Below are 25,082 nucleotides of genomic sequence, written 5' to 3' on the forward strand. Positions count from 1 at the left end.
ATACAAAACAATGAAACCATATTAATTCGAATAATCTCCAATCAAAATTATTCGTGGCTCCTATTCCCTTAAAATAATGCTAAATCATAAACTAATTAAATTTTTAAAAATTAAATACACTAGTTACCTATGTAAAGATATTCCCCTCTCTCCATTACACAAATGATTATAGAGGACTGTTCTATATTTGTTATTATTCCAGCATCACAGTTCAGAATTCCATATTCTGAAGATTAGAAGAGAAGGCGGTAAATATCCCCAAGTAAATGATATCTGAATATACAAACTCATTGTCTCCATCTCTTATGATGCCTATATTAATAATAACCAACATACAAATTACAAGTGTTATCAAAACCTGTAAAGAAATTTTAAAAGAAAAATGATCCAGTAATTAATCTAGAAAAATAATAAGCCTTTAAATATTTTTGAATGAAGATGAATCAGAAAGATGACTTTCAGGCCCTAACTTGTTACATAATATGCTATAGTATTGATAGTTTAAACTGATTAAGAAGAAAATTCATTTCAGAGGTAAAGACTGGTTCCATGGGTGAAGGTGGATAAAGTCATTATGAAATTACCAATTTTTAATTTTCTCTCCTCAAACTCATTTCCTCTTCTTTTTGCCCCCTTTTCACCAGCTGACCACATCTAGCTCCTCTATGTTCCCTTACACTCTCCTGAAGGAATGTCCTTCGTTTCCCTAAATAGCACAATTTTCAGAGAAGTGAAGGCAACAGGAATTAGTAGCTGTCATCTTAGAAAGAGACATGTTACTGTATTCTCTGAATTAGTCTGGAGGGCTGCAACACAGGACAAAGAGAAATAACCATAAGAAAAATATTATTGACAACTACAATGGTGCAAAAATTATTGGCAACTACAATATGCCTCTCCTCATAAAATCTTTCATTTTCATAAAAATTTAAAAATGACTCTATAATCTGTTGCAAACTAAAATGTCATAAAAATTTTTATACTATAGAAATGTCTTCTATAGTTTTGCTATGACTATAGAAGATAAACGAATGAAGCAAAATGCAAGGCAATGATGCATAAAATTGCTACCATGTATTATTTTCAGGGCAGAGCCAGATCTATATAGGGAACACAAGATATTTCAAAATGAAAGCTATTTGTTGTCTTTATAATTTTACAGAATTAAAATCAATATTAGAACATTTTTAAAAATCCCAGCAAAAGTATCACATATACATACCAAGACATTACGTATGTGTATATATGTAGAGGTATATATATATATATATATATATAAAATCATAGATTTTAAATAATAATACTAAATTATTTTAAACAGTATATAGAATATACCCCCACACCCCATTTCTATCAGTAAGAAAATAATCAACCTGCATGAACTGGAATCAGATTCATTTTCTTCTTCACTAGTGCCATCATCCACTTCTGGTCTATCCAGCCAGTGTGCACCGCCACAATCTTCTGCTGTAAACTCAAACGCAGGGACTTCAGAGGTGGATGCCATTGGCCAAGAAGGTGAATTCTGAAAATCCAGTTGGCTGGACCTTCGGTAACCAATTGAAGCCAAAGGCAATTGTAGGCTACACGGATCTAAAAACTTTCTCCCACCGTTTGCTCCAGTCTGTCCTCGATTCCAAAATTCTCCCTGCTGGCTGTCAACTGTAGAATTCGGAGATGATGCTTGATGGCTAAACCACCTCCATCTGATTTTCAAAATCTGCTTCACATCAAACTCTTTACGAGAACCAGACATCCTCAGAGAAACCAAGTGATCGTCTAGGCAACGGGCAAAAAGCACTGCACAGAGATTTGTGCATCCAACCAAGACAAGAGAAGTATATGCCCTGTTGTACACAACAAATTGAAAGGAAAATAAATCACATTCACATATATATCTACATTTACTTTTATACCAATATATCAGATTATAGAGAACAAAGGACAATGAAAAAAAGATGAAACACGGTGGAACATTCCATTCAATCAGAGCAAACTCTCATCCACCTATCCTGAAACAGCTAGACCACTGTCCCCTACTCTCCTTTCCCTTACTGACCATTAGCTCTCACAAACACTGACAGCATTCATTAAAGTCCTTTTAAACGCAGAACACCACCCCCTTTTCTTAAACCACAAACGACAGTGACAGAAAGCACTATCCCGTAGTCGCAGTGTCTCAGTCTCTGCTGCTTAGTATATTAACTCTTTTATTGCTGAAACAAGAAATGTATGCCACAGCATTTTCCTTTGTACTTAAAAATCACTGTAAAACTAAAATGTTTCTATTTTTATACTAAGTTCCTAAATGAGATATCACAAAACAACAGGTTGTTTTAAAGTTTTTTTAAATTAGATGAGTTATAGTGATTTTCAAGCTGGCTCTTTGGATGCAGGGTCAGGAAGAAGGAGGAGTACAAAGGTGGGGTTCCCGTTCACTGCTCTCCACTTCTATCTTCTCCCTTCAGGAAAGGAGTGTGTTTCATTAATACAGTAAGATCTGGGTAAGACTTCATCTGAGCAAAGAATATTGAGAAGACTAAGAAGAAAGAAAAAGTCTGAAAACTACAAAGGATCAAAATACGACAGTACTTATTCTTTCTCAAATAAATGACCTGAAGTCCATATTGCTCTATAATTAGGATTGAGCCACTCTAAATTACTACGATAGCCAAATTTCTATGACACTACTTAGGAAAAGGAAAGTGTGGCTCAAGAAAGCTACCTAGGACTGGGATAGGATTATTTCTTGGATGTATAAGTACCCTGATGGTGCCCTCTGTTGTTGGCAAAACAAAGCAATGGTCTGAACATGGTTACAGCTAAGGAGAATTGATAAAGCAAATAAAAATCTATCAAATGCAATCAAATTTTAAAATATTGAGTGATTATTGTGAGCAAGACACTCTATAGGCATTATGGGGGAACAGATACATACATCTTGGTTCCTACCCTCAAAAATAATTAAATCGAGTTACTGAAACAACAAAATTGATAACTTAAGTATAAGAAATATTATAATGCTGCAGTATTAACATTTTGTCATCTACAAAGACAGAGTTTGAGTTTTCAGGGTGCTGAATATCTAGTGCTATATCAAAATGACAAATGACAAAAAAAAGCTGCTTTGGAGGCTTACAAAAATATTGTGAGGTATATCTTAACCTCACACAGCTCTTTAGGAGAATAAAAATTATTCAGAGAAATAAGACTAATAGGCATGAAAAGCCATATATAATTTTGTGCCAAATACTGTAGGACAAACCATAAATACTATAAGAAAGAGAAAGGAGATATCAGGATGGTGTGGAGTGCTATGGGCCAGTTTCATTAGGGAGGAGGCTTCTAAGAATAGTAAGAAGTTTTACAGCCAGAATGATGAAAGATTTTATAAAGGAAGAAAGATATTAACAAAGCATGAAGTGAGCACACTGACAAAGAAAGAGGGGGGAATATCAGTTTGATCAGCCAACCAGAAATACCTAATTAATATTAAGGAGTAATAAGAGATAAATTTGGATGCATAAGATGACATAAAATGCCCTGAACACACATCAAAGGTGTAAAGGCTAGCAGGCAATGTTAAGTGGACTGTTGAACGGGGCAGTGTTTTAGAAAATTAATTTGTCAGTAGTATGCAGGATGCATTAGAGAGTGAAATGACACCATTCCCTCTCCTCTCACCTCTGTCAGACTCCTTTTATCAACGCCCTTCTAACTCCACTCTACCTATCCAACTTTGTTTCTAACTATTTTCCAAATGGACACACTGCTTCATCAGTTAAGACAGAGTCTACTGTGCTTCCTGTTTTACATGCTGTTTGTGTCCCAATTTCTCTGGTTTTGAAATCCCACTCATCCCTCAAGGTTTAGCACAGATACTGCTGCCCTTAGAAAGGCTTCTCCAATTACTCTAGCCTTGTGGTTCTCAACAAAGGCAGCAACAGCTCTCTGTTCCCACACCCCAGAAAGGCTTCTGGAAGTAGGGGGCATGGATTTTTAGTTGTTGGAATGACCAGAGAGGGCTATGGGCATTGAATGGGCAGGGGCCAGAGATGGTAAACATCTTGCAGTGCATGGTATAGACCCACACAATGAAGAAATGCCACTGTAGTAGTTCATAATGATCTTGCCATCACTGTCTTCATGCAAATAAGTATTTACGAAGCGTTTAAGGCACCACAAGAGGTAGAAAAATAAATAACAAAGATCTTTCTTTAAAGAGGGCTATACTCTGGTAGAGAAAAGGATAATTAAACGAACATTACAAATAAAGAATACATTTTGATATATATAATTTTATATAAATATAATTTCTAATTTCAAATTCAATCTGTCAACATGAGAACAATTACCAGAGAGCCCATTTACACTGTGCCAGCTCCAAAAGCTAATTTTAATTGTTTTGCTGTTTGGTTGATTGGTTGGAGCCTGAACACAAGAGTGGACTTCATTAAAGACCACTGAGATGGGCTTCCCTGGTAGCGCAGTACATAAGAATCCTCCTGCCAATGCAGGGGACACAGGTTCGAGCCCTGGTCCAGGAAGATCCCACATGCTGCGGAGCAACTAAGCCTGTGCGCCACAACTACTGAGCCTGCACTCTACAGCCTGCGTGCCACAACTACTGAAGTCCGCATGCCTAGAGCTTGTGCTCCGCAACAAGAGAAGCCACTGCAGTGAGAAGCCCGTGTACCACAACGACGAGTAGCCCCTGCTTGCCCCAACTAGAGAAAGCCCACGTGCAGCAATGAAGACCCAATGCAGCCAAAAATAAATAAAGTTTAAAAATTTTATTAAAAAAGACCACTGATATGCAAGACATTTCCTGATATAGAGAAGAAATCCAAAGATGTGAACGTTAAAATGTTGAACCATGCCTCCACTCCCAAGAGGGGCCAAAGACCCTCTTCACCAAGATAGTGAGATATACATTAAATAAATACCTCTTTAATGTAGTAGCTCTTCTGAGTAGACTAGAGATGCATATGGGAGATTAGCCACTGAAATAGGCTTTCTGATTTTAAAGGGATACTAGGATCTTGGGTTGACAAAGGCCAAGTAGCAGCCTTTAACCACTGCTGTAATAGTCATGGGTTTGGTTACATGCATACATACATACATACGCATGTATATACAAAAGCTCACCACCACCCCAACCTTTTGTATCGGTGGACTCATACTGCATGCTTTTTTCACTGAGACACTTATTTTGTCAATCTTCCTCCTTCTTCCTGGTAATCAATGTTGACAGCTTGGTGTATAGCCTTTCACACCTTTCTCTTTGTTTATAAAATTCATATCCAAACTTATATACACATATATAGGAGTTTTTGTTATTATTTTATAAAAGAGATCATACTGTATACATACTTTTGGCATTTTGCTTTTCCCACCAAAATTATATACATGGAAATATAAACTAATAATGATCTTTTTAATAGTTGCATAATATTCCATAATTGTAAAACACAATTTATTAAACTACTTCCTTGCTAGTGGGCATGCAGATTGATTTCAGGTTTTTTTGTTTTATGCTATTAAGATAATGTTGAAATAAACATCCTTGTGAGGCTTTTGTGTCTCTGGAATTTATTCACAGGAGTGGAACTGCTGGGTTGCAAGTATGTGCATTTTAAATTTGAAAAGATAGTTTACTTTCCTGAAATTTATATTTTCAAAAGTAAAGTGAGTGTATCCTCATTCATTTTCACAGGCCCACCAGTCAACAATAAGTATTATAATTCTTTATATTTCTAATATGAGCCCTCTATTATCAACATCATTTTGATATAAACCACCCTTTTCCCACTGAATTCAGGTATTATTTTTGTTATGAATTTTAACAATTCAGGATGCTAATTCTGTTGCACCATTTGTCTATTTTTATGCCAATATTAGTGTTTTAATTACAGTACATTTACAATATGCTTATTATTTGATAAAGCAAGTTCCTATCTACACATATATTCTTTTACAATAAATTTTAAACTAATTTTGAATATGTACTCTTCTATATATACTTTAAAATAATATTACCCAATCCTCTCAACAAAAATCTCCAACCCTAGGGACTTCCCTGGTGGTCCAGTGGCTAAAACTCCATGCTCCCAGTGCAGGGGGCCCAGGTTTGATCCCACATGCTGCAACTAAAAGATCCTGCACACAACTGGCACAGCCAAATAAATAAATAAATAAATATTTTTAATAAATCCAACCCTATTGAGATTCTAATTGGAATTGCATTAAATTTGTGTATTAATTTTAAGATGGTTGGCATTTTATGATATCAAGGCTTCACATCCAAGCATGTTTTTTAGTTTGTTCAGATCTTATGCTCATTAATAAGATTTTTAAATCTTTTAACTATAGGTCCTGTGCCTTTCTTATTAAAATTTTTATCATGTTCTTTTATTTTCTCTTTTTTCACTGTTGTAAATGCAATAAATTTTTTCTAGCATTTCCACACGGTTATTGCCATTATAATAAAAGTATTAAGTACATTTATCTTATATCCAGTCCTTTTATCATACTTTCTCATTAGCTTTGATATTTTTAAAATTAGTGTTCATTTCTTGATAAGTTAGAGGCAACTTTGAGACATCTAGGTAGATATGTCAGGTAGTTGGATAAATGTTCCTGGAGCTCAGATCCAAGCTCCAAGGAACTCTAACAGATGAAGGCAAAGGACACTAAGGAGGAACAACCAACGAAGTAGAGGAAAATCAGCAGCGTATGGTGTTAGGCAAGTCAAGGGATAAAGGTGTTTCAACGCAAAAGCCATGGTCACAATGTCAAATGAGAGGTCAGGTACCACGTGAAAAGAAAAATGTCCACTGGAATTGGCAATATAAAAATTTTGCCAAATCAGATAGGAGCAGTTTCAGTAAAGGGTTGGGGACCAAAGCCAGACTGCGGTGGGTTGAGAGTTAACGGAAGATGAGAAATAAGAGAGAGCATGTACAGACAACTCCTTCAGAAAATTCTGCTCAATAGTGAGGCTGTGGAATGAGATTACAGCTGGAAGAGTTGAGGAATCAAGGCAATGGATTTGTTTTGCCTGCTTGTTTATTTGTTGATTTTAAAAAACACAGAACATATTAGAATGATGAGAATGATCCAACAGGAAGGTGAGATTGATGATTGCAGGCGGAAGCAATGGAGCAAAAAAAGTGAAGACTTTGATAAAAGAAAAAGGAATGGCACCTAAGCACAGTGGATGGCTTGGATAATCATTGTAGGTGGGATATTTCCTCTACTGTAAGATATATGACTTTCTAAATGCATTGATTATTTAAAAAGGAAAGAAAAGACATGCACTAGTCAGTCTATTCAAGTTGAAAACCAAATAAGCCCTCTAAAAGGAGTCATGAAATAATAAAGATTAGAGGAAAAACTAAAGAATTAAGAAATGAAATGACACAATTAGAGATCTAGCTCTTTAAAAATGTGCTGTACTGATGAATGGGGAGATTGGGATTGACATATATACACTAATATGTATAAAATGGATAACTAATGAGAAACTGCTGTATAAAAAAAAACAAAAAGAATCCACCTTCTAATGCAGGGGATATGGGTTTGATCCCTGGTCAGGAAGCTAAGATCCCACATACTGTGGGGCAACTAAGCCCGCACACCTTGACCACTGAGCCCGTGTGCTCTAGAGCTCACACGCCACAAAAAAAAAAAAAAAAATTTGCTGGTATCTTCTCTTACCTCCTAGCAAGTTCAATCAAAGAAAAAACAAATTAGAACTTAGAACGAGGATAACATGACCATTAAAATAGAATATTTAAATAAAAGACTTAAAAAATAAAAGATCACTATTGCAACAAAAATTTTAAATGTCATATTGAATAATGGAAATGATGACAAATGGAGAGAATTTAGGTAAGCAAAGTTGGAAAATACTCCTCAAAGACAGAATTTGCTCAAAATCCTTTATAGCTAGGTCTCTAACAATTTTCACCTAAGCTTAAGCCTGTCTAAGCATGGGTATTTTGGGGAAAAATCTTTACTCTAACAAAATACATTAAAAAATGATCTATTCATAAAGTAGCTTGTTATAACCCACTGATAGAAAGGGGTTTACAGAAATATTTCCCAGCTTTAACTGAATTCTTGGGCCAAATACTTTATGAAAAATATGTAGTAAACTTAAGCATTAAGGTTTTCATGGCATGGAATTCAGCATTTATTTAAATAACACTTTTTCTTCTGTCCCATCAACTTTTACTATACAATATAATATTGTTTCACTCAAAAATTTATGCATTTCTGATGAGAAGTCCTTCCTAGGGTAATTATTTATGAAAGAGCAATACATACTAAAAGGCATTACATTGTTAAATTATCAAAATGGTTTGCACAGGCTACTCTATATAAATTAGATCCCTCATCATTCTCTAACCCCTTGACCCTCCTGATTTTTTTCACAGCACTTATCACCCCCTAGCATATTAGATGCTATTCCCTTATTATTATCTTTACCCTCACCACAAAGTTAGCTGCAGTACAGCTTTGTTTGACTCACTGCTGTAGCCCTAGCACTTAAAACAGTACCTGAAAGACAGGTGCTGAATAAATATTTCTCTAATGAATGAATCCAATAACTATAAGAGCAATAATAAAAGATATATACTTATTATGTACATTTTTGAAATTATAAAATAAACTTAAGGGGCTTCCCTGGGGGCGCAGTGGTTGAGAGTCTGCCTGCCGATGCAGGGGACATGGGTTCGTGCCCCGGTCCGGGAAGATCCCACATGCCGCGGAGCGGCTAGGCCCGTGAGCCATGGCCGCTGAGCCTGTGCATCCGGAGCCTGTGCTCCGCAACGGGAAAGGCCACAACAATGAGAGGCCCACGTACCGCAAAATAAATAAATAACTAAAAATAAACTTAAGAACCAAATGTTAAAAGAATATTAGAAAACATTTACCTCTGGTGACAAAACCTTTTTAGTATTTTTTCAACTTAAGAAAAAAATCACAATATATTACTCAAAGAATTTCTCTTTCCTATTTCATTCTTTAGGCATAAAATTTGTATCACTTTGAAATCTACTGGCTAAACAGCAGATATCTTTTCAGACTGACATTTCTTTCTTCAAACTGATTATCAAATTATATTCTGTACCTCTTGTTTTAATAACTTTGCTTTACTTAAATTTGAGATACAAAAGCTCACACAGTATTTAAAATAGGTGTCAATTATGAATACATTTTTTTAAAAGTAATTAAGGAATACACATGCAATTTCTGCTTCAAAACTTCTCATATGTTAGTTTGTGAATTTAAAAGATGACATTATTCAATATGACAATAGCAACACTGAGATGTCATTAAGATACACTGCAGATGAGCTCACTTCAACAGTATGGCTTTTAAAGCTATGGCTTAACTCAACAATTTAAATTACAACCATTTAGTAACTGGTTTATATGTGTAATCATTATTATACAAACCTCTCTTCACATAGAGTTTTTAAGAAAACAGTATTTGTTTTATGAGTAATCAATTTTAATGAATCTATTCCTATAGTTTTAAGTGTTTACTACATATTGCATAAAACACATCAAGAACTAATTTTACTGTACTAACTTAGCAGCACTTCACCTCCCCAATTTTCCCCTCAACTATAAAAAGAATAAGTTACAACACATGATTTCAAAGAACCCTTTAAAGTTTGATAATTCCAGGACACTTTTAAAGCTCTGTCAAATTAGGTCTTTTACGAGAACTTGGCTTATTTTAAAAATTTGAAGACTGATATAATTCCACTAACATTTAAAAATGTATGGTAGCAGGGCTTCCCTGGTGGCGCAGTGGTTGAGAGTCCGCCTGCCGATGCAGGCGACACAGGTTCGTGCCCCGGTCCGGAAGTTCCCACATGCCACGGAGCGGCTGGGCCCGTGAGCCACGGCTGCTGAGCCTGCGTGCCCGGAGCTTGTGCTCCGCAATGGGAGAGGCCACAACAGTGAGAGGCCTGCGTACCGCAAAACAAAAAAATGTATGACAGCAGAAAATGGCAGTCAAGTATTTACCCAGGTTAGGAAAGATTTGAGATTTAATTTTAACTTTAATTCCAGAAACAGATATTCTGTACCTCTTCCCCAAACTCATTAAAAGCAAACATTATAAATGGAAAAAAAAATCCTGTATTTATATAAACTCAACAAATTTTGCTATAAGCAGAAAGAACTCAAAGATGAGAAAATAGACAGTAAAATCCATCAGGGCAGGGGCCACTATATCTGTAACAACTTGTATAGTGCACGACATTCAAACTTTTACTGAATTTAAACCAAAGAATAAATGAATAAATTAATGGCACAGACCTTGAAAGATCTTAAAATATAGCAGAAGAGGGTTTTGAATGAAACCCTTACTAATTATCAAGAGGTAGGTATGTCCTTTATTTGAGAGAGGATGAGGTTCTTGAGTTAAGAATTTTGAGGTATACCTCAAAAAAATTAACTTGCTAAGTGAAGAATGGATTTGTGAGGGCAGATGCCATTGGTAGGAAAATCAGAAAACTCTTTGAGGTGAGAGGATAGTAACCTTGGCAGGAAGCAATGAGACCTGAAAAGGGGGTGGCTGTTAAAGATACTACAAAAACAGGCCTGATAAAATGTCTGTGGCAAATGGACAGGAAGAAGTCAAAGACCACAGCATTTTCAAATGTGGGTGGCTGCAAGAATGGTAATATTAACATAAATAAGGAAGTAAGAAGGATACAGTTTCAGGGGGACTGAGTGTAGCTTTAGACAAACTTAGCTTTAATTATCTACTTAGCAACAAAATAGCTAGGAATATGGAGTCTAGAGCCATATTTAGCTTATAGTTAAAAATCAATCTACAATCTATCTAAGAAAAGAAACTTAAAGTGTGGATAGATGAATCCTGGGCTGTTAACATTGGTTATCTTTGCATTCTTTCCACTCTTTACTACAAACACATGGCATCAAAATCTCTTTTGTAATAAAAACAAGCTTAGAAACACACTCTGAAATCCAAAATTAAATTTCTCGCACAATGTTAAATCTTTCACTCAAAAATATTTGGGAAATATTTGTGATTAAACAGTAAATGAAAATTAAAAATAAGTATTGAATTTAAATTCAGCTGTAACAAGCTAAGAGATTTAGTTTAGCTTTGTAAGTTACACGGTAGACTGAAAACAGCAGTTGAGAACTCTCCTATACACTGAAAACTGAAGACTAATTTCATGGTAATAGCCATCTAATACAAGGATTTTATTTCTTTGTGTACCCTAAAAGTATTGTGATATATACTTATATGAGATCAAGGTGAAAAAAAATGAGTGGGGTAAATTTTAACCTTTAAACTAAATTATGTCTCCTTGCTATATGGTCACATAGCATTCCAAACTACTTGCTCAGATAATTCAATAATCTCACTGAAATTATTTACTTAATGTCTGCCTTCTTCCCTAGACTGGAAACTCTATGAAGATTACAGAAAGGACTATGGCTTTTGAAGCACTTACAATACATGAACTGACATTCAATTTTAAAACTGCAATACAGCATGGTAAAAATATACAGGGGCAAGCACAGGATGCTAAGATAGCTGCAGAGGTCAAAGATATATTTCCAGTTCAGCTGGAATTCTAAGTATAATAAAAGCCCCCTTGTTGGATGAAACCCATAGCTGGTCCACTAAATGAAAAAGTTAGTAAGCATAAAAATTATATTTACATATTCTTAAAGGTTTTATTTCAATTTAAACATAAATGCACATTCATTCATAAATCTTTTCATATAGGGTTAATGCCATGTATTTGACGTGGGCCTCCTACTGAGTTTGGGTCCTCTTTCTTGCATAAGCCATGCTCACAATGACCCATCATCTACGATTTCCACTTATTGCTTCTATAAATGGAGAGAGAACTTAAAAGCACTTCTGAAAGAATATGAATACAGAATCCATCAGTCCAATGGTCTATCCACCACGAGATAAAAAACTTGCGCCAGAATGTAAATTAATGCACTGCTTCCTTCAAGGAGAAAGTTTTACCACAAAAAACTCTCAGCTGAACCAAACAGTGTGCTTAATGATGTAGTTAATTTACATTCTGGTGTGGGCTCCTTATTTCCTTGAGAACCACTAATAGTCTAATGACCAGTTAGCTGGACCATGGACTTGAACACTTTAACAGCCTCTGGTTTATGCTTTGATGATGTTCCCCCTAGTCTTTTACAGTTATCCAGCCTTCATCAAATTTGATAGCAAATTTGTTAATAATTCATTTACATTGAGATGACGTCCCAAAGCAGTCAACTTAATTTTCAAAGAATGAATTCTCTTTTTCTTACACTCTCATGAATTTACATGTTTACCAATGTTTTATAGTTACCATAACAAGCATAACTGTTAAAAATAGGTTTGTGAATAAAAGCAACCAACTTTTGGTAAGTACCCAACTCAACAGGTAGGCACAGAGTCATGCAGGTCTGCCACGGAGTAGCCTACTCAGCCATGAGTGATCACTTGGCCCCTGGGATCAGTAAGTACATTTTACAGAGGGAAAAGAGTGTGTTAGGTTAAAACCATGAGTCAGTTCACAGATAGTTGCTGTCATTTTCCCACATGGTCACTTATTAGTGGTAGCCTAAGTGGTAGAGCAGAAAGAACTTGAGTCAATAATTGAGCCACTCACCAGCTAGCTGTATAATTTGGACAAATCACTTTACCTCCTCGATCTTCAGTTTTCTCTTAAGATAAATGGACTAAGTAAGTAGCACGTGGAAGAACTGAGTAAGTATCTGAATTTGTAAAACCAGCTACCACTTCCTCAGTGTGCAAATGTGCAGGGTAACACGGAATACTTTACATTGAATGGGGCATTCAGTTGTCACAGACACTTGGGCAAACAGGGGTCATTCCGCTTTCCCCTTACAAGGTGAGGACCTTGAAGTGAACTGAGGCTACATGTATCTGTCTGGTGAGTAGCAGGGTTCAATTTGAATCCAAGACTGGCTCTAAAGACCATACACTGTCAAGTACATCACACTGCTTCTTGCTTTTAAAGTATTCTCATTTGCAACCCACAGCTACCTTGTTAGAAGGTAGAGTAGGTATTTACCCTCATCGTCCAAATTGGGAAGCAGACTCAGAGTGTAGCTGAGTCTAGGTTATCAAGGTTAGCTATCTAGAACAGAGCCATTGAGCAGACTTAAATGCTTTATCAGTAAGACTGACCAAACTAAAAGCAAAAAGACAATAAGCAAGAAAAAAGGAGTACTTACCATATCACTCCTAATATAACAAAATACTAAGTTCATCATTATTGCAATTAAGTGCCAATATGGCATTTATTCACCAAGTACAAATGCCTCACAGATTTTGCCCCACTTGGCTCCCTCCCAACTTCTGTCACTATTTCTTATAGCGTGAAGTGCTGACCCACATTAACATCAAAAGTACCTTTTCATCCCTCAACTGTCTATTGGTACTAACAGCTTGTAGTAGAACAAGTTACATTTTAAAAATCAGCTAAACTAATATTATATGGCCTTTTAATCCCCAACTCACCTATAAAAGTTATCACAATTGATACTTTGAAGACCATAGCATGATTATAACAAAATATTGACTTTAAAAAACAGCCCTTTGGGGCTTCCCTGGTGGCACAGTGGTTGAGAGTCCGCCTGCTGATGCAGGGGACACGGGTTCGTGCCCCGGTCTGGGGGGATCCCACATGCCACGGAGCGGCTAGGCCCGTGAGCCATGGCCGCTGAGCCTGCGCGTCCGGAGCCTGTGCTCCACAACGGGAGAGGCCACAACAGTGAGAGGCCCGCGTACCGCAAAAAGACAAAAAACAAACAAACAAAAAGAAAACAGCCCTTTGACCTGATGACAGGTCAAAACGAAAGACTTCCTTAGCACCACCTCCTTAGATTTTGTGAATTTAAGTATGTATTTGCTGCGGCACAAGGATGAAAATCATACCATAAATCTGATGGCAAACCACTGCTAAATTCCTGCTGGATACTTTATGTTTGGCATGTGCACATAGCTGTCTTATGTACCATAAAAAGTAATAATCTGTATAACCATAATGTTGTCTTTTACTGACCTGAACTAAATCCAGTAAGTGTTTGTCTTCTTTGTAGCTTTATGGTGATGGAAAAAAGTAATCAATCAGTACTCTCTAGACACAAATATAATCAAGCAAAATTGCCTGAGTTCTTGGAACATAATGAGCCCATCACAGATCAACCTGACTCTGCTGTAGGATCAATCAGATTTTATGAACTGTATTTTATATTAGATAGAACAGTGTAAGCTGGGTAAGGAAAGGGTAAAAAGGGCAATGTAAGCAATAGAGAGGAGAAAAACATGAAGCACTAGGTTTCTCAACTGCTCATAATTAGAAATGGTTAATCACTACAAATGTTAAACCAGTTAGCTATTAAAGAAACTCCCTGGCTTGCCCTACAACCAGGCCTAAAAAACCCAAACCAAACCAAAAAAAAAGGGGAAAAAAAAGAAAGAAAGAAAGAAAAGAAGTGAAAAAGCCACCAAAAGACTGTTCTATAATTTAACTCTGGCAAAAAACAAACTAAGGCATGCTAGTGAGTCAAATGGCGATCAGTGGAGACCAGTGGAGGCGAGGATTATTTCTTAGTGTTAATCCAATGTTCAGAGCAGTCCTCCCAAACTCTCAGTCTTCAAGTTGGGGGTTGGGGGGGGATGGCGAATAAATTTAGAAAGATGAACTGGTTCCATCCAGTGGACCACGCTGAAGCTGTCCAGCAATTCTAAGCTGCAGAGCACAGAATTGAATATTCCCTCTTTCTGCTTATAAGAGAAATATCTCCCCAAAGAAAGGCAAATATTTACTAGAAATGAACCAAACAGCCTCAAATTTAAATCTCTTCTAATTTGCTCTTCACACTATAGCCAAAGTTAACCTTCCAAAGTGTAATTCTTGACATCACTCTTACTTAAAACTTTTTTTTTCCCTGATCACCTACAAGATAAATAAAAGCCAAGGTCTTTAGTACGGAGTTCAGTGTTTTTGACAACCTAGTAGTCCTTGCCTACCTTTCCAGTCTTCCCTTTCTCTCAAGCTCTCTATTTCACTTTCTGTCACGAAGAGTTAAAACACACTACATTAACATAAGCAAAATGAAGATTATTGAGTACTTCCCAAATGAAAAGGACTATGGAAGACACTGTGGATAATGACAAGTGTGGGTAAAATCTTTTTCCCGGGCTTCCCTGGTGGCACAGTGGTTGAGAGTCCGCCTGCCGATGCAGGGGACACAGGTTCGTGCCCCAGTCCGGGAAGATCCCACATGCTGCAGAGCAGCTAGGCCTGTGAGCCATGGCCGCTAAGCCTGCGCATCCGGAGCCTGTGCTCCGCAACGGGAGAGGCCAGAACAGTGAGAGGCCGCGTACTGCAAAAAAAAAATTTTTCCCTTCTACTACTAACCTTCAACTAACTCTCTTGGCTCTATTCCCCTGGCAATCTGATGGAAGTATGTATTTCGACTATGTTACCTGGCAACATTGCTTATATTAAAAATGATCCCCCGATTAGTAAATTTGCATCTGGATTCAGAGGAATGATAAATGAACTATAAATACCTCTTAAGAAGCCATAGCTTTGACTTTCCTAAGTGTGGTGGCTCTTGTAATTGGCACATTCCCTGTGGGGACCCTGGAAGCTAAGTCTATGGAATCCTGTAAGAGAGAACTGTCGCCTGTGGGACACGAGGATTTTAAGCCAACTCAGCTCTCGCATCTTCCTGTTGTGAGCTTTGTCTCCTTGCACCTAAGCTTTCACGGGGAGAGATGTCTCCCAGGTGGCTACATGAACGGCTTACGTGGCCTGCTGTGAGGATTACAACCACTGATGAGTAATATGTGATGCTGCCTTGCTGGCAAGCTGTGGTTCCTGTCTGATAGCCTTCTGAGTAAACAAGCCTGTGGTAGTTTTACGAGTCTGAACCCAAGAAGACCCATTCATTTGCACAGCAACAAGACTATAAGAATGTCTTAGAATGACGTTCCAGATGTTCTACAATCTGAACCCAACCCCTTCCTCTATTTTTTTTTAGCCTAACATGTATCCCTGTCAAATCCCACCTGATCTCTTACACAGCTTTTACTCGCCTTCCTCTGTTGTTATTTGTTCCTGGGGATCCCCTCTTCCAGGTAACATATACTACCTCTCCACAGTCCATCCCTTCAGCCGTCTGCTAAGGTGAAGCTACGGACGTTTTTCAACCAAAACTAAAGGAGATATTGCATAGGTAAAGAATGGCAAGGGAACTTTTCTAGAGAAGCTAAGTACACAGTTTACAGAAAAAGAATGGAAATTTATCAAGAATAAAAATAGGTTAAGTTGGTGGGGAAATATGGCGATCATGTTAAAGGGTAAAATGCCAACTAGAGTGTCTAGACCAATTTGGAGGATAGAAAAGAACAGCGTAAAGCAGTCTATTAAGTGCTCCCTTCTGCATTATTAACCATGGGAAGAAACCAGGAAGCCCTGCATTAGCATCAAAAGTAGGTGACTTATAAGAATTAGACAATTCAGTAGTCTGTACCTTGGGAGAGGGAGAAGGGATGGCTAAAAGGATTACAATGGAGATGGCATTTGCCAGTGTTCGGGGAGGGGATATTGTTGCCACAAGTCAGCTCTAGTTCTACCCTCTTATCCTGATTATTCTAATCAGCCTGTCCCAGGATATTTGCAAGCTGATGTTAATTATGTAGTAGAACTTTCACCAGCATCACAGGTTTCTTTCATCCTAAGCTATTAGAACTGCCTCCTTTATTACAAAGTTGTCAATTACCCTAACTTGTTATATTGATATTTTAGGGCCAACTCTATTATTTTCAAATTCTGATAGTGGTTAACTTAAGAACTAACCAAGATGTGGCACTTAGAAAAAAAGTAGTTCTTTTGGAACTGCTAAAGGCTCTAGTTAGTTTCCTTTAAGTGTGTGAACTCTTAGGTTAAACACACCCATTTAACAGCAGAATAGAGAAAACCAGTCAACAGAGAAAAAGAGGAATTAAGTATACGTGCAGAGAGAGACACTGGCAAGAAATCATATAGACCTGGAGAGGGGCAAGCAGCCCAGCTCCTAACTTTCTGTTATTGATGCCAGTTGCCTCTGAGACTCAGCTGCACTTCTTGCCCTTGGATTCTTTGACATAAAGCTATATCCCTTTTCTAACAAAACATTCTTTTTGCTTAAATTAGTTTAACTAATTTTCTATAACTTGTCACCAAATAATCCCTAAGACCAAAAAAGATGGTTAGAGGCAAAGTGTAACAATGTATATATACATAATCAGGTTTTATCATATTGAAAGATTGTTAATTTTTTTTTAATGTTGTTTTAAAGAGAAAGGGGAAGAGAGAGAACTCAATTATAGTTATTTTCTGTTGGGGTATAAACTTTCCATTCATCTTTTTATCCTCATGGTATCTAACATCCTGCCTCATACACACCACATTTAACAAATGTTTATTGAATGGACATGTAATTAAAAAATAATGAAATCCACTTGGCCAGTTTGTCTAATTGGGAGTTTTCAAAAGCATTTCAGTTCCAATTAATAAAATACGTTCTTTAAATTCTCATTAGCATAATTCTACGATTTTATATATATATATATATACACAAAGGAATGCTGTTTTCTATTCTCTAAATAGAATACTGAAAAACACAATCTGGATCTGATTTATTCAGATTTTGTATTAACTTGTACTATAAAGTCTGCTTAGGTTGTTCTTAAGACTATTCCCGTTTTCCTCCTTCTGGGCACGAGATAGAATTGCAGTTCTCTACCTCCTTGAAGTTGGGTTGCAGTCATATGACTTGTTTGGCCAATGAAATGGCAGTAGAAGTTACGGTGTCACTTTCATGTAGAGCCTTAAGAGCCAATGTGCAATTTATCACATCTTCTCCCCTCCCTAACAAATGTGGAAGCAGGTGTTGAGATGGAGCCTCTGACAACCTGGAGCTCTAAATGATTACTGCAACAGAGCTCTCCTGCTGACCCTAACTGAGCCTGACTGAGCAACAAACCTTTGTTGTTTTAAACCACTAAGATGTGAGGGCTTTTGTTACCACATCATTATTTATCCTACCTGATATACTCTGCAAACCCCTCTCATTGTCTTCAGAATGGTAACATTTTGTACAGCACTGCATCATTTATAGAATACTTTCTTATAGAAGTATCACTCATTATCCAAACTCTCAAAATCCAAACACAACTGGATGGAGTCAAATAAATTTTTGGACTAATCCCTCATTCTCTCAACCCCTCACTACTTGCTATCTGAAACTCAGAGACCAAATATATTGGAATAGGATGATATTCCTTGCTGTTCAAACTCTTGCCATCTACACTCAAGAACAGAAAAAATTTGGACAGTAAAGGATTCCTGATACATTATTTCATTTGTGCCCTTAAAGCTGTTTTTCTACTACCCAGTATCTACTAGACTTTCAACATCTATTGAATGAATTGTGTGCTGTCATCATTCTAATCTTACAAATAAGGAAACAGAGAGGTTCATAAACTTACTGGAAACAACCCTGCACATTAGTGACACAATCCCAGATTTTCTGGCTCCAAACCCCTTTCCATTATGTACCATGCTTTCCAAGAAGATCTCTTACAGCTACAGAATTCTAGGATTTGATAGTAATAGTACCAACAGTGTTTAGGATAAAAAGTAAATGTTAATGACATATTTACATCCAAGAATAATAAAAGTCAACCTTTAAGGAGTTCTACTTGCCTAAACCTAGTTTAATTCAAGACCCTGAGTACCCTGAAGCACAGAACAGGAAGAAGTTCTCAAGATCATTTGGCAATTTGCAGAACAACGAGGAACTATAAAAAGAACTCCAGGGAAAAGCAGCCTTTTCCTTTGATATATAGTTGTTGTTTTTTTTTTTTTTGCGTTACGCGGGTCTCTCACTGTTGTGGCCTCTACCGTTGCGGAGCACAGGCTCCAGACGCGCAGGCTCAGCGGCCATGGCCCACGGGCCCAGCCGCTCCGCGGCATGTGGGATCTTCCCGGACCGGGGCACAAACCCGTGTCCCCTGCATCGGCAGGCGGACTCTCAACCATTGCGCCACCAGGGAAGCCCCAGATATATAGTATTTTAAAATTCTGACTTTTAAGGACTTCCCTGGAGGTCCAGTGGTCAAGACTCTGCACGTCCAACACAGGGGTCGAGGGTTTGATCCCTGGTCAGGGAACTAAGATCCCATATGCAGCACAGCCAAAAAAAAAAAAAATTCTGACTTTTAGATTATCTTCAGTTTGGCTTTTAATAAACTGGCTAACCTCAAACCCTTTGCTCTCTAATTCTTATCAAACCGCAGCTGTAAGAAATATTCACAAAGAATCACCTGAAGGGGGCTTCCCTGGGGACGTAGTGGTTAAGAATCTGCCTGCCAATGCAGGTGACAGGGTTTCGAGCCCTGGTCCGGGAAGATCCCACATGCCGCGGAGCAACTAAGCCCGTGCGCCACAACTATTGAGCCTGCACTCTAGAGGTCACGAGCCACAACTACTGAGCCCATGTGCCATAACTACTGAAGCTCACGCGCCTAGAGCCAGTGTTCCGCAACGAGAAGCCACCACAATGAGAAGCCCGCGCACCACGACGAAGAGTAGCCCCCGCTCGCCGCAACTGGAGAACGCCCGGGCGCAGCAACGAAGACCCAACGCAGCCAAAAATAAATAAATTTTAAAAAAAAAAGAATCACCTGAAGGATAGGCAATCCACCCATTTCTACAGGTTCAGTGGTTCTCAATTTGTGTTCCACAGTCAAATAATTTTGGAAAAGGTCACACAATACATCCCCCTTTAAGACAGTAAACTTGAACATTAGCCAAGAAATTGAGAAAAAAAAACTATTGAAATTTGTCTAACCCAGTTATCTCAAACTTATTTGAGCTCAGAATCTTATTTTAAGAAATAAACTACTAATTTCTGATGCCTAAGAACACAGTTCGGGAAATACTGTTCTAGGTAATTCTAAACGTTATGAATGGATAAAGTTAAGCCTTCAGAGAACTCACCTTTAGAGTCTTACCATTGTCCTATACTGAAGAACACTGTTAACCAAAATTCATCAGTTTCTGTAGGGATATTTTAAAGCTGTTGTCAACTGCATCACAACAATCTTCCTTTTTATTAGGGCCCATGAGAAAATGTTCCTCTCAGGCCTCATTACTAGAAAATGTCGTGCTTATGCAGGGGAACTGGTTTGTTTTTATCTTGGAATTAGAAACACACTGAAACTTATTTTATTCCACTCTCTCTCTTTTTTCTGCCTGGCTGCTAGGGAAGCCCAGAGCCAAAACTGTCACTCACCTCTAGTACAGGATCTTATGCACTTGGTATTATCTTACCCTTGACTTTGTAGTCATATTTTCCCCTGCTCTGCCTCAATTTTTCTCATTTAGTTTTGTTTTACCCTACAATACCATATGGACACTAAGTTGCTTCAAATCATTTTTGAATCTATTGTATATACTAAGTCCTATTTTCTTACAATTTCATATTGATATCTCCCTACCTGTCCCATTACCCCAAAATATCAGTGTCACCTTTGTGTAAAAGTATCCACATAGTTATGACAAGCCAATAGAACATACACATTCACAATATAATCAAACTCGCAACGCTTAAACCAGAAGAAAAGTTACTACTGGTTTTTCAGCGGTCTAATACCAAAAAGACTTATTAAACTCTTTTGGAAACGTAAGGACAACTACCATTTATTGGGTACCAGTAACTGCTAGGCACTTAACACACAACAGTTTCACTTTATTGTTTTAAAGAAGAACATTGGCATTATACGTGATCCCTGGAAAGATGCACAAGAAACTGGTAATATTGGTGGGTGGGGCGAGAGACTTTGTGTATCTCTTTTGTACCGTTTGAATTTTAGGAATCAATTACTCAAAAAAATTTTTTTAAAAAACGGAATGATAATAAAGACGGCAGAAGTGCTTTACTCTTTGATTCAATAAACTTTCTTCGTCAGCTTTTGATCCCTGCGTATGCACTGAAACGCCTAAATGAAAAAGTTTCAACCAGACACGCCGGTTTTTATTGAAATCAAGTCTCTTTCTGATTCTCCACACTCCGGGGCTGAGGCAATTATATACTTAAAAACTTAGATTATGATCGCCTGCGGGTAACAATGAAAAAAAAATTCGATATGGTTTCCACTTTGTTTTACTGGTAGATGAGGACGGGGAGGAAGCACTGATTCTGGACAGCAGCCCACGCCGCAGCAGGCCTGCCACACACGCCGCGTCCAGAACTTTGCACAACTCGAGGGCAGCCCAGACGCCGCTCAGGACTCTCGGCTGCGCGGCGGGAGACCCGGCCGGGGTTCGAGCCCCGGGCGCGGCTCGGGGAAGTCCCCGCCTAGCCCACCCCTCCGGACCGAGACGCCCCGGGGCCGCCTCCCCGAGGGCCCGTCCGGAGTCGGGCAGCCGCGGCCGGGCGGGAAGCTCGCGCGGAGAGGGGAGCGGGCCTCGGCGCGCGGCCGGCCCTCTGCGGCCCCATCCCCGACGCCGAGGAGAAAGTCGCACTTACCGCGTCGGGCTCTGGAGGCGCCCGGTGGTCACGGCGGGGCGGGGCGGCCAGGCGGGAGAAGGAGGGACGGCGGGGAACGGGGGCCGGCGGGCCGAGGAGAGGGATGCTCGGCCCCTCGGGCGCCCCCAGCCCCTTCCCGGCAGCCTCACCCCCGGCGCCGGCCGGCCCGGAGCCAGCCACTCCGCCTCCGTCAGGCCGAACCAGGCCAGTGGGGACAGAAATTAGTCTGGCAGCCCCGCAGGGGGGCGAGTGAGCCGGCGGGTGGGGGTCGGGGGTCGGCTCGCCAGTCAGTCCGGGCGCGGCGCGAGCGGCTGCCCGCCCCGCCCCCTCCAGCAAGGCTCCGCCCCCTCCACCCAGGCTCCGCCCCCTCCTTGCTAGCCCGCCTGCCCCGGGAGACCGCCGCCGCCACCCGGTTGGCGGTTTCCCTTGCCCCGGGAGTGGTGCCCGCCGACGGCCTGGGCCCGGGGAGGGAGAGGAGAAGGGGGAGGGGCGGGGAGTAGACGGGAGGCAAGGCCGCAGGCTGCGGGGAGGGGAGCTTTTGGGGGAGGAGAACGTCAGGCTGGGTGGGGCTCTGGGGGGAGGGGGCGGGGCGCGGAGGACCTGACAAAGATTCCGGTTGTTCCCCGCCCCTTGAAACTGGGATAAGGGGGAATTCCTGGGGGTGGAAGTTTAGGAAGAGGTCCCTCTACAGGGCTGGAAGCCGATCAGAGAGCTGGCCTGTGTTTTTTTGATTCCTTGGAGAACAGGACTGTATTGTCCTAGAGCTTTGGGGGAACTCACCAAGAGTTGCCTCTCTTCTCCAGCCCCTGCAACCCTTCCCCTTGCAACACTCGGATAATTATTGTGCTCCACGTAGTGGGTTTGTGGGTATTGTGACATAGCAATTATTATCCTCAACTCTGTGGCCATAATCATTGGTTTCCAATGGTGGGATAATAAGAATTCCGCAAAAGTTGGTTCCTTATTTATTTCTCTAACGAGCTATATTCTTTATTTCTCTAGTATGTTAATGTATATATATGATAGATGCTGAGAATGTCAGTGACTAGTTTATTCAGCGCCTATATGGCAAACACAAATCTAAAGCGCTTTATATATGTTAACTCAATCAGTCTTAAGCAAAACAGTTAAGGTCCTTCCCCCACAGAGCTCACGGTGGATAAGGGAGGGAAGGGGTTTCCTTAGTTTGTCTCAGACTGATGTGTAAAGGAAATGTCCACCTGCTTTTTGATCTCAATGTAATGCATATGTTCATTATTTGCAGTCAGTGTACTCTGAGCCATCTCTATCTATCCTATCGGTGAGGGCTGCATGTGGTCAGTCGTCCCAAAATGACTTACTAAGGAGGTCTTCAGTACGTGTCCATAATGAAAACCCAATGGAAGCAAATGGTCCAGAAGACTGATGGGTCAAGTCATCAGCAGAACAGCATAGCCAAATTGTGGCAACAGCCTGGGGTGCCTGGGAGATCTATTTAGGGATCTATTTTGTACACTCCCTCTTGGGGAAGTGGTTAGAAAAAGCAACATAATGTAAAACAATGAAGCATTGAAATGCTAGTTCAAAGTGGATGACCTGATTTTAAACTGTTAAAATCAGGAAGAGATACTTCACAAAATCTATCACTGAGGGCTCCAACGGCAAAGCTCAGGATACATTTTTTATCAGAGCCACCTGGAAGAGACTCCCCACTCCCTCTTTGCAACCTCACCTACCATGCATAGATAAAAATTACTTCAATAGCATTGTCTTTAAGTACACAAGACAACTGTGTAAACCCACAGCCTGAATTTATAGAATTTGGTACTAATTTTAAGCTCTCATTTGATTTTTCAGTGTTAACATTTGTGCACATTGACAGCAAATGACATTCTTCTCATAGTTTTGTTTCCTCTCATAGTTATTTGTTCAGTTTTGGAAATTTAATTCAGTCTTTTTCATTTGGGTTTATAGTGAGAAAGGCTAAAAATGCATTACAATCAAATCAGATTACAATTGCAGTAAAAAAGAAATAGGAATTCCCTCTCTCTCTCTTTTTTTTTTTCCCCCATACTAAGTATATTGTTTGTTTGGTCCTGAAATCTATTCTCTTTGACTTACTAATCTGTTTTCAGTTTATTTGCTCCTCCACCCCAGTGAAAGCAAATCAAATAAAACATCCCTTGTGATCTGGCATCCTGCTGTTGGTCTCAGCTCGCACCATGCTTGCTCTCAGGCTGTTCCACACAGTGGACTCCTTTCACTCCTGCCAACAAACCAAGAATTTGCCAGTGAAGCCTTTGCATGTCTGTCTGTTTGGAAGGCTCTTAGCCATACACATGACTGTCTCCCTTTTTTTTTCATGTCACCTTTCCTGACTATGTATGTAAACCTGCAAACCGCCACCCCACCCCATCTCCTTTTTCTCAACACTTAGCACCACCTGACATATATTTGTTTCTCTACTCCCACGAGAATGTAAGCTCCATGAGAGCAGAATCCTGTCTGTTTAGTTCACTGTTCCATATCCAGTGTCTTATTACTTACTGTTGTCTGTCACATAGTAGATACTCAGCAAATATATATATATACATATACATATATGTTTTAAATGAATGAATGACTTCACATAGCTTGTATCCCTTTTTGTAACGGCCAAAGGGCTTTCATGAAATTTATCTTATAACTGAGTCATATGACTTAGACATATTTATAAGGTCTAAAATACAGCCTGGTTTTACCCTATTTAAAATTAGAATTTGAAAATGGCAGGTTTTAATCTCTTATTCTGGCAATACACTAAGAAACAGGAATTGAAGAAGTATTCCCAGCTAAGAATTTATGCAGAGATCTTACAACCTGGCCCAAAATGGATCCATAGAATCAGAGAATAATGATAGATCAATAAATGTTGTCAAAGTCTTAATATTTTTCCCTGAGATGAAACAATATAGCAGTAATCAGAAGCGGAATAATTAAACCTAAAATGTGATTACTCTGATAACTTGATAAATGGTGCCAATACAATGTCCTTTGTGAGTCCTCAGATGATTTTAGTTGGTAATAATCATGATAATGAGGTTAACAATTAATGTTTTAATCTGGTTAAAATGTAGCACTGATAGATAGCAAACAGAACTTAATCCTAGTGTATAGATGCCCTTAGTAAAGAGGTGTTTTGACTTTTCATTTTCTGCTCTGATTACCAGTTGTGTGAGTGGGGATAATTAAAGGCTTAAATATCATTATATACAGTATGTTCAAAATCCCAGGAATGGGATCTTTTTTAGAGACTTTAGGATTACTTTTAACAGTATTGCTGCTATCCATGTTTTGACATGAAACAGTTTCCTATGACAATACAGAGCTTTAAAAGGTCTAAGCAGATCATACCCCTGGAAGGAGAATCTCCAGGTTGGGAGAGATAGATGGTCAAGAAACCCAACCCAAAATGTGTCCCCTTGAAGTTCACTT

At 39.1% G+C, this 25,082-nt stretch overlaps 1 protein-coding gene across 2 annotated transcripts in view; it reads right to left on the reverse strand.

Annotated features, from left to right (window-relative positions):
- The window catches only part of KLHL5 (kelch like family member 5), a 74,189-nt gene extending 52,306 nt beyond the window's left edge, over nt 1–21,883 (reverse strand). The window contains exons 1-2 of one of the 2 annotated variants that reach the window (XM_029235790.1): nt 21,630–21,843; nt 1,374–1,847 (exon numbers count right to left, since the gene is read on the reverse strand). In XM_029235790.1, coding sequence (XP_029091623.1) covers nt 1,374–1,756 — 383 coding nt within the window. In that variant the 5' untranslated portion in view covers nt 1,757–1,847; nt 21,630–21,843. Of the gene's footprint in view, nt 1–1,373; nt 1,848–21,629 lie in introns of both variants that reach the window. The other variant, XM_029235791.1, reaches the window with a different exon arrangement.
- Nucleotides 21,884–25,082: the final 3,199 nt, after the last annotated feature.

The sequence above is a fragment of the Monodon monoceros genome, unplaced genomic scaffold (genome assembly GCF_005190385.1).
Source record: "Monodon monoceros isolate NGI ecotype Baffin Bay Population unplaced genomic scaffold, NGI_Narwhal_1 Super_Scaffold_20, whole genome shotgun sequence".
Taxonomy (NCBI): Eukaryota; Metazoa; Chordata; class Mammalia; order Artiodactyla; family Monodontidae; genus Monodon; species Monodon monoceros.